General features: G+C 42.1%; 1 protein-coding gene across 1 annotated transcript; it reads left to right on the top strand.

Annotated features, from left to right (window-relative positions):
- Positions 1-7,913: 7,913 nt before the first annotated feature.
- LOC128566900 (lysosomal-associated transmembrane protein 4B-like) lies at positions 7,914-9,053 on the top strand. Its single transcript, XM_053563999.1, has one exon. It carries the CDS (start codon positions 8,030-8,032, stop codon positions 8,708-8,710), a length of 681 nt encoding a protein of 226 aa, XP_053419974.1. The 5' UTR covers positions 7,914-8,029; the 3' UTR covers positions 8,711-9,053.
- Positions 9,054-10,708: the final 1,655 nt, after the last annotated feature.

Raw genomic sequence — 10,708 nt, 5'->3', positions numbered from 1 at the left:
TTCTGTTCCAGACATCTACTTCTCTGTTTTTGTGCCAGTACCAGGCTGTTTTGATCACTATCGATTTATAGTATAGTCTGAGGTCTGGTAGTGTGATTCCTCCTGCTTTGTTTTTATGTCTTGGCTATTTGAGGTTTTTTCTGATTCCATATAAAACGAAGTATTATTTTTTCAAGATCTTTAAAGTATAACAGTGGAGCTTTAATAGGGATTGCATTAAAATTGTATATTGCTTTCGGTAGTATGGACATTTTAACAATGTTGATTCTTCCCAGCCATGAGCATGGTATGTTTTTCCATTTGTTAACATTTTCAGCTATTTCTTCTCTTAGAGTTTCATAGTTCTCTTTATAGAGATCTTTCACATCCTTCATTAAAGTTCCAAATATTTCATCTTCTTTGGCACTACTATGAATGGAATAGAGTCCTTAACTGTTTTTTCAGCTTGACTATTGTTGGTATATATAAAAGCTACCGATTTATGGGTGTTGATTTTGTAAACTGAGATGCTGCTGTATTCCTTGATCACTTCTAAGAGTTTTGTAGTAGAATCCCTGGCGTATTCCAGATATACAATCATATGATCTGTGAAGAGTGAAAGTTAATCTCATCTGACCCTATATGGATACTCTTGATCGCCTTTTCTTCCCTAATTGCTGTGGCTAAAACTGCCCTTACAATGTGAAAGAGCAGCAGAGACAATGGGCAGCCTTGTCTGGTTCCTGATCTGAGTGGAAATGATTTCAATTTAACTCCATTCAATACGATATTGACTGTGGGTTTGCTGTAGATGGCCTCTATCACTTTAAGAAATGTCCCTTCTATACCAATTTTCTTAAGTGTTCTGATCATGAAGGGATGCTGGATAGTATCAAAAGCTTTTTCTGCATCAATTGAGAAAATCATATGGTCTTTGTTTTTTAATTTGTTTATGTGCTGAATTATACTTATAGATTTACGGATATTGAACCAGCCTTGAAGACCCTGGGATAAAACCGACTTGGTCATGATGTATGATTTGTTTGATGTGTTGCTAGATTCTGTTTGTTAGGATCGTGTTGAATATTTTTGCATCTATATTCATTAGTGATATTGGTCTATAATTTTCTTTTCTTGTTGGGTCTTTTCCTGGTTTGGGGATCAGGGTGATGTTCGCTTCATAGAATGTGTTGGGTAGTCTTCCTTCTTTTTCTACCTTTTGGAACAGGTTGAGTAACATAGGTACTAGTTTCTCTTTAAAGGTTTGGTAGAATTCTGATGTGAAGCCATCTGGTTCCGGGCTTTTCGTTTTAGGGAGACTTTGTATGGTTGATGCTATTTCAGAACTTGATATGGTCGTGTTCAACATTTCCACTTGATTCTGGCTAAGTCCTGGAAGGTGACGTGCTTCCAAGTATTAGTCAATTTCCTTCAGATTTTCATATTTCTGAGAATAAAGTTTCTTGTAATATTCATTAAGGATTTTTTTGAATTTCTGAGGAGTCTGTTGTTATTTCGTCTTTGTGGTTTCTGATTGATGAGATTAGAGATTTTACTCTTTTTTTCCTGGTAAGGTTAGCCAAAGGTTTATCTATTTTATTGACCTTTTCAAAAAACCAAGTTTTTTATTTATTGATCTGTTGTATTATTCTTTTGTTTTCAATTCCATTTAATTCTGCTCTAATTTTGGTTATTTCTTTTCTTCTACTGGGTTTGGGGTTGGAATGTTCTTCCTTTTCCAGTTGCTTGAGATGTCCCATTAAGTTGTTAACTTCCTCTCTTTCCGTTCTCTTGAGGAAGGCTTGCAGTGCTATAAATTTCCCTCTTAGAACTGCCTTTGCGGTGTCCCAGAGGTTCTGATAGTTTGTGTCTTCATTGTTGTTTTGTTCCAAAAAATTGGCGATTTCTTTCTTAATCTCATTTCTGACCCAGCTATCATTCAGCATAAGGTTATTTCACTTCCATGTTTTTGTATGAGTATGCAGAGTATCTATTCCTTTAAATTTATTGAGGTTAGACTTGTGACCTAAAATGTGGTCAATTTTGGAGTAAGTTCCGTGGGCTGATGAGAAGTATGTGTATTCAGTTTTTTTGGGATGAAATGTTCTGTAGATGTCTGCTAAATCCAAATGTTGGATGATTAGGTTTAAATCTAAAATTTCTTTGCTCAGCTTCTTATTGGAGGATCAATGCAACACTGCCAAAGGAGTGTTGAAATCTCCAACTATTATTGTGCTGGAGGAAGTCAAGTTGCTCATGTCTGTTAGAGTTTCTCTTATAAATTGAGGTGCATTCTGGTTGGGTGCATAGATATTTATAATTGAAATCTCATCATATTGAGTATTACGCTTAACCAATATGAAGTGACCATTCTTATCTGTCCTTACTTCTGTTGGTTTAAAACCTATTGTATCTGCAAATAAAATTGCAACACCTGCTTTTTTCTGATTATCGTTTGCCTGAAATATGGACGACCATCCTTTCAACCTGAGTCTATATTTGTCTTTTAAGGTAAGATGTGCTCTTGTATGCAGCAAATACCTGGCCTGAGTTTTTGTATCCAGTCAGCTAACCTGTGCCTCTTTAGAGGACAGTTTAAGCTGTTCACATTAATGGAGAATATTGATAAGTCTGGTAGAATTTTGGGCATCAAGTTTTTTGAATGTCCAGTGGACATTTTTAATCCTTTCACCACTGTGGAAGTTGGAGTTTGATCAAAAGTTTCTGAGTGAGTTTACTTTTGTGGTAGAGGATTGGGCTGGTCATTATGGAGAATAGGTCTGAGAATATCCTGAAGAGCTGGTTTGGTTATGGCAAATTTCTTCAACATATGAATGTCATTAAAAGTATTTAATTTCTGGACGGCGCCTGTAGCTCAGTCAGTAAGGCTCCAGCCCCATATACCGAGGGTGGCGGGTTCAAACCTGGCCTCGGCTGAATTGCAACCAAAAAAAATAGCCAGGTGTTGTGGCGGGCACCTGTAGTCCCAGCTACTTGGGAGACTGAGGCAAGAGAATCACTTAAGGCCAGGAGTTGGAGGTTGCTGTGAGCTGTGTGATGCCACGGCACTCTACACAGAGTCATAAAGTGAGACTCTGTCTCTACAAAAAAAAAAAAAAAAGTATTTAATTTCTCCATCATAAATGGAACTCAGTTTAGCTGGATACAGGGTCTGGGGTTGAAAGTTGTTTTGGTTTAGGAGATTAAAATTCGATGACCACCCTCTTCTGGCTTGATAAATTTCAGCAGAGAGATCTGCAGTCATTCTAATATTCTTCCCTTTGTAGGTAATGGATTTCTTACGTCTGGCTGCTTTCAGAATTTTCTCCTTCATATTAGCTTTCGTGAAGTTAATTATGATATGCCTGGGGGATGTCTCACGGGGATTGAGTCGTGCTGGGGTTCTGAAACTGTCTGCTATCTGAATTTCAGAATCTCTTGGCATGTCTGGAAAATTCTCTTTTATAATTTCATGGAGAAGGGCCTCTGTGCCTAGTGAGGCCACTTCATCACTTTCAGGGATTCCAATGAGGCAGATATTAGCCTTCTTTGAATTATCCCAATGCTCTCCATTTCTCTTCCTCTGTGAGAGTTTGGGAGTGTTCAAAGGCTTTGTCTTCAATGTCAGAAATTCTTTCTTCTGCTTTCTCCACTCTGTTACTGAGGGATTCTACTGTATTTTTCTGATCTTTGAGGGCTGCAAATTCTTGCTTCAGTGTGTCAAAATCTTTGGTGGTTTTGTCTTTAAATTTGTTAAATTCTTGAGACAACTTTTGAATTTTTCCTCGAATTTCTAATTCTGACTTTTGAATTGCTGCTCAAATTTCTAATTCCAAATTTTCCTCCATTTTCTTAATCTTGTTTGCAATCCAAATTCTGAATTCAATTTCTGACATCTCAGCCAGCTGTTTATGAATGGGATCTTCAGTTACATCTGCCATATCTTTCCTTGGGGGGCTTGATGTATTCTGGTTATTCATGTTACCAGAGTTTTTCTGCTGATTCTGCCCCATGATTGTTTTACACCATTTGATTTTTCCCCTGGAGCTTTGTCCAGGACCCATACAGTGCTATGGCCTGAGAAACTGGGGACCTGTTTGGTGTGGTGGGGCTAAGTGGTTCTGTCTTGTTTTCAGCTTGTCTCTGTTTGACCCCAGTGAAACAATTACTCTGGGTGGAAGTCTCAGGGGGCCTGCGTTTCCATCCCAGATCTGTTCCGTTGTGGTTGCCACCTGAGTAGATGCCCAACCTCCTCTGGTTGCCCAGGGAGACAGGGGGTGTGACTTCAGAATATCCAGGAGTGAGCCCTATTGTTGCTAAAAGACGGCTGCTGCTCTGCACTTCTGGGCACCACCACTCCAGTGTGGTTCCCTGTCAGCCGACCGTCCTCTCCTCACTCCCGTACCCCAGAGTCAGCACTGACCAGCTGCAATTTAAGCCCTGTCCACACCCCTCGAGAAATCACCCAAGAATCTGGACTCCTGGGGGACAGGCCTCCAGACCTCAGAGTGAGAGTGGAGGGGAGTGCTGGGAGCTCAGAGTTGCAGGTAGAGAATATATGCAGTTGCAGTCTTATACAGTTTTATGCCTGGCAGGAGAACTCCATGGCACCCTAGTAGGGGAGGTAGGTCCAGTTTTTAGAGGGTCTCTCCTGTGGATTATAGGGGAGGACCTTTGAATTCTGCTCGTTTGTTTGTGGGGCACTCTGAACCATTCTCATGGGGGAGGGGACGCCCGTCTGCTTGGTGATGGATTTTGTACCTTTTGTTTGTATCCTTGGGGCGCAGCTCACCTCAGCAGGGTTTTGTGCATTCTTCAACCTTCTCTCTTGGTGCAGCTCAAATCCACCCACTAAACTTTTTTCTTTTTTTTTTTTTTTTGGTTTTTGGCCAGGGCTAGGTTTGAACATGCCACCTCCGGCATATGGGACCAGCGCCCTACTCCTTAAGCCACAGGCGCCGCCCCACTAAACTTTTTTCCAATGACAATGATTCATCATTGTAACAACTTCACCTCCCTTTTTGGTGGTAATTAGTGTTTCAAGTTTTTATTGTTGTGGCTCTTCGTATTCCTGAAAGAATGTAAATAACACTAAGTATGTTCATATACCTGCATGTTTGTGCCAGATGCCAAGGCTTGCAGTTTCTCTCACTTTACATTTGTGTCTAGACTGGCACAAAAATTGTCTCCAAAAGGACATAGTGTTCTGCCAACTGGCACCATCAGATTTCCATGTCAATTTGAAAAGGTACAGATGCAAAGGGGTGCCATAGCCATGTCAGTATGGTGCTTCTTACACCACTATTTTAATTTTGTTTTTGAGACAAAGTCTTGCTTTGTTGCCCAGGCTAGCATGCAATGGAGTCATCATAGCTCACTGCAGCCTCCAACTCCTGGGCTCAAGTGATCCTCTTGCCACAGCCTCCTAAGTAGCTGGGACTCTAGACTTGTGCCACCACACCTGGCTAACTTTTTTCTTTTTTCTTCTTTCTCTTTTCTTAGAGATAAGGTCTTGATATGTTACGTAGGCTGGTTTCAAACTCCCTGTCTCAAGCAACCCTCCCTCCTCCACCTGCAAAGAGGCTGGTATTGCAAGTGTGAGCCCTTACCCAGCTCTTCAACCTATTAAAGAGAGGGCTTCTCACTGGCTCTGCCCCATCCATTCACCAAGGCAGCAGGATGTGGAAGGGAAATGGTTTATTGTTCAAGATATCAGAAATAGATCCATCGAGTTCAGGTCTGTCTCCTTAAAATTGTCCACAGGGTTGCTCTAACTTGGAAAATTAAAAAGATAGTAAAAGCATCAATGGAGAACAAGTGAAACCTCATGATCTTTATCTATCTAAAATGGTAATATAGGGGCGGCTCCTGTGGCTCAAAGGAGTAGGTCACTGGCCCCATATACCAGAGGTGATGGGTTCAAACCCAGCCCCAGCCAAAAACTGAAAGAAAAAAGAAAGAAAGAAAGAAAGAAAGAAAGAAAGAAATGTAAAAAATAAATAAATAAAAGAAAATAGTAATGGAGCACGGCTATTTGGAATTCTTCTATGCCGTAAGCTCCCAAATTGTGAATAAAGCCCTTCCTCTTATAAATGTGGTATTTGGGTGCTCTTTCTCTCCATTGGGCCTTGTCTTCCTGCAACATTTTTGGTTCCCTGGCTGGAAAGCGAGACCACCCCTGGAGAGAATATGCACCTGGTAGTTGTCGCCAATCCTCTGGACACCCATGTGGGGGGCCCTGATCAACCTGGGCGACATGAACCACTAAGCGCGCCAGGGAGGCAGTTTGGCCTCCCTATGTGGATGCCTTGACTGGGCTGAGAAAGGACCCCCTCAGCAGGTCTTCAAGGAGTCAAACACCAGGAGGAACTGGCATGCAGGAACGGGTACCTACACCGGGAGACATCTAAGGCAAGGTATGATCGATCTGGGGATCCCACTACAGTTTTAGTAGAAGAGGAACCTGATCAACTCCTTGGGCATTAGATTACCAGCAGGTCTGTTGAGAGGTGTGTGAGGGTGTGTGGATATGGTGTGACTGAGAGAACTCCAAGGGTGGAGTTGGACCTCCCTTCACAGGGCCTAGTGGAGTGTTGGTTTGCCTCCTATGGCTAAGTAGCAGCTTGAATGGGAAATCAAGGCTGCCCAGGTTAAGAAGTGAGTTGGAACTGTGTGCATGTGAGCACTTTGAGAATGACTGAGATGAGTAACAATAGGTGGGGTTTCACCACCCCCACCCCCATTCATGGGGTGAAATGAATGTGTGAGTGTGCCCTTCTTCCCTGCTCCAACTTTGCCCCCTGGCTATTCTGAGAGAAACTGGAAGTTCCAGGTTTTCCGCTTTCTGTCTTTGGTGGCGGCCACGTGGGACTTTGGAGGAAGTGAAAAGACATTAGAAAGAACGTTGTTGTAGTTTTGTTAATGGAATTTCTTCAGTGAGTGTTTGGTCTCAGGAATTTGAGAATTGAGTCTACGGGCCACAGATCAGTGATAAAATGGCATTTTGTTGGACTGAGGGGCACACAGAGAGAGAGTGGAGAGTGCCAGAGCTATTGGCAGAGGGGTCATGCCTTGAAAAGTGTTGCGGTTCAGGCAATCCAGTGAGCTCTGGGTAGCCCTTGAAAATCTGGGGAAGAGAGTGTAAATCTCATGCTGGATGAGGCTTTATCCAAATAAGCAACAGGTCTCCAAGGTGAACAGCCTCTGGAAGAGGGCAGGAGGCCCAAATTGGAAGTTTCCTGTGTAAGTCCTTTTTCTAGGGGTAAATAATTGGCCCTGAGAGATATTTTGGCCGGGACTTGGTAGACGGAAAAATACCTTTACAAACTGAAGGGGTGTTCTAGCAAATGAATGAATGCAGCGCCTCACCTTGGACAAGGTTATTAGGTCTTTGCTGCAGTTTTTGTCTGGGGAGGGTATTAGGGTGTGTGCTCCTTAGTCAGGGTGGAGCCGTCCAAAAGGTTTCAGGCTGCTTTGTCCATGACCTTGCTGGGGCTCAGAGAGTTTGTGCCTGGAAAGGGGAGTCTGATGCCTGAGCTCACCTGAGTCTGAAAAATGGGGGTTCCCTGTCTAGCCCTGAGTGGGAAAATCCTATATCAATGTTACATCTCATAAAATGTCTCTCATTTGTAAAATGTAATAATTTTGTTGTTTAAATTGTTGGGGAAACTGAATCTTTGTCAAAGGATAAGATTCTTGCCTTTTAAACCTTCTAGTTATCAATTTGGCTGAGTGAATGGGTGACTTCATGGTAAACTGGGATCCTGTTTTGTGGGAAGTAAGTTTTTGAGAGTAAGAAAAATTAGACAGAAAGGAGAATGGCATGGTATAAAGAAAGAATCTTGTGTGATAAATTTTGTCCTGAAACAGAATGGTTGTGTAAGAAAGTGAAAGGCCCGGGAACGTGGAACGAGGAGGGCACTGGGGTAGGCAAGTGGGCCGGGAGCGGACGAGGAGGCTGCAGCAGCGGTGCGGCGGACCCGGGGAGACGCGGTCAACGCTCCGGAAAACTTAGGCACACACATGCGACACTGCGCCCGCGGCCTGAGCGATGAAGATGGTCGTGCCCTGGACGAGGTTCTACTCCAACAACTGCTGCCTGTGCTGCCATGTCCGCACTGGCACCATCCTGCTTGGCATTTGGTACCTGATTATCAATACTATGGTACTGCTGATTTTATTGAGCGCCCTGGCTGAGCCAGACCAGCGTCACTTTTCAAGTTCTGAACTGGGAGGTGACTTTGAGTTCATGGATGATGCCAACATGTGCATCACTATTGCTATTTCTTTTCTCATGATTGTCATATGTGCAATGGCTACTTATGGAGCATATAAGCAACGTGCTGCCTGGATCATCCCTTTCTTCTGTTACCAGATCTTCGACTTTGCCCTGAACACCTTGGTTGTAGTCACTGTGCTGGTCTATCCAAACTCCATTCAGGAGTACATACGGCAGCTGCCTCCTAATTTTCCCTACAAAGATGATATCATGTCCATGAATCCTACCTATTTGGTCCTTATTATTCTTCTGTTCATTAGCATTATCTTGACTTTTAAGGGTTACTTGATTAGCTGTATTTGGAACTGCTACCGATACATCAATGGCAGGAACTCCTCTGATGTCCTGGTTTATGTCACCAGCAATGACACTTTGGTGCTGTTACCCCCATACGAAGATGCTGCTGTGACGGGCCCTGCAAAGGAGCCGCCACCACCTTACGTGTCAACCTGAGCCTGAGAGTGGGGTGGGGCAGAGAGCAGCAGCTTCGCTTTTCATATGTCTGAGCAATAGTTCTATTATTTCACTCTTGAGATGAGCTCTCTGAGTTTGTTGCTGAAATGCTACATTGTAAAATTTAGATGTTAATTTGAAACCTTGTCTAGTTTTAAACATATGCTTTAGCTGAAACACTGTGGTAGATTAGGTGTAGAATTCTTCTTGTCAGGGTGGGATTGTAACTGGCTTCACTAGTCTTCCCCAGGCAATGAACCCTCCCCAGGGTCAAGGGCATTTTGAGTCAGAGAAGTCTGCCTTTGTACCTGCTGGGCCCCAACTTGGGGTGTGAGTCCTATTTTTTCTCTCTGTTCCTCTGTTATCTTTTGAAAATAGAAAATAAAATTAGACAATGCTTTTTATAAACCATTCCAGTTTAAGAACAAGCCCTTATGAACACAGGAATGTTAATTGTGCAATCATTGCTCTAATTAAGCTATTAAGTCCTTGTATACATAGTATATGTTATAAGAATTTCTTTAACATCCTTTATGACTTAAATTCCATGACGGTTTGAATTTTCCAGTCAAGGATTCTCTCTGTGGGCTGAATTAAGACTGTTGGGTATTACCAGGCACTGAGAATATAACTGTCTGCAACTGTTCTTGGACATCCTGTGCCTGGCCATGGGGCCATGTGTCCCATCTGTGTTAGGGGGTGATGCTGACTTGTTTGGCACTGTGGGCATCTGGGGATCCTTCTCTCCTGGTTCCCTTTCCCACCCAGGGCCCCTTTTACTCCCTGTTCTGCCCAATTCAAAGAGGACATCCAACTTACTTTATCAAGTAGAGTTGGGATATGTTGGACAGACATTTGCTGAAAATGAAAGATTTTCTTCTTTTCCTGCAAAAGGTATATCCTACTGCTTTGAACACCCAAGTATGCCTAGTCACCTTTTAAAATGTGTAAAACATAGCCAGGCGTTGTGGCGGGTGCCTGTGACACCATGGCACTCTACTGAGGGTGACATAGTGAGACTTTGTCCCCCAAAAAAAAAAAAAGTGTAAAACAACCTTCAGAAAAAGGAGTGTTGTTGCTTTCCTTGTATGCTCTTACTTGACTACCTGAATTGCAGGGATTTTTATGTATTCGTATGTTCAGAAGTCAGCAGCTGTCCTGTTGGTTCACTAGTGAATGTGCTATACACAAAACATTTGGAAATTAAAGGGAGATTCGCCCACATCTGAAAAAAAAGAAAGTAAAAGGCAGGGCAAAAGTTAAAGAAACTTTAGAATATTTGTAGATGGTCTGTGCAGGTTAAATGAAGCTCATAAAAGAGAATTTGTGAAAGAATTTACATGTGATCCAGTTGACTATGTATTTCCTTTAAAATCTTTTGGCTTGTAATTTTCTTTAAACAAATGTTTTAGGCCTTTGATATCTGACAAACCTTCCAAAATAAAAACGCTAAATCTGGGGCTTGGCGCCCATAGGACAGTGGTTGCAAGGCTGGCACTGAGACTGGCGGGTTCAAACTTGGCCCAGGCCAACCAAAAAAAAAAAAAAAAAAACACAACTTTAAATTTGGTCTTCTTGAAATACTAAGCCCAGTGAAAGTCATGGCAAAACAAACTTATTTGATTTATTAAAAATATATAGGAAACATTGTCAAATATGAAATGGTGATTAATTTTGTGTGGATTATGGTTATATATATGTTCCAATATTATAAAGCATTTGTCTGTCCTAATGTATAAAACATTGGTCTGTCCTAACGTATAAGACATTGGTCTGTCCTAACATATATTGTCGGTAATAATTTTAATTCATCTAAAAAAAAAGTATGTTTTATGTAACTGGCTGAGTCCAAAGTTTATCTTAAGAAGAAAAAGAAATATTAAGAGAAGCTGACGAGAGACAGATTAAAGATGGCGGCCGAGTAACAGCTTCCCTGCAACTGGGAACAGCAAGTCTGGGGAGACAAGACTCCAGGCATCTCTGGCCGGTGGGATCTAC

Source organism: Nycticebus coucang, chromosome 15 (genome assembly GCF_027406575.1).
Source record: "Nycticebus coucang isolate mNycCou1 chromosome 15, mNycCou1.pri, whole genome shotgun sequence".
Lineage (NCBI taxonomy): Eukaryota > Metazoa > Chordata > Mammalia > Primates > Lorisidae > Nycticebus > Nycticebus coucang.
Note: the sequence above shows the minus strand (reverse complement) of the source record. Positions and strands in the feature narration are given on the sequence as shown.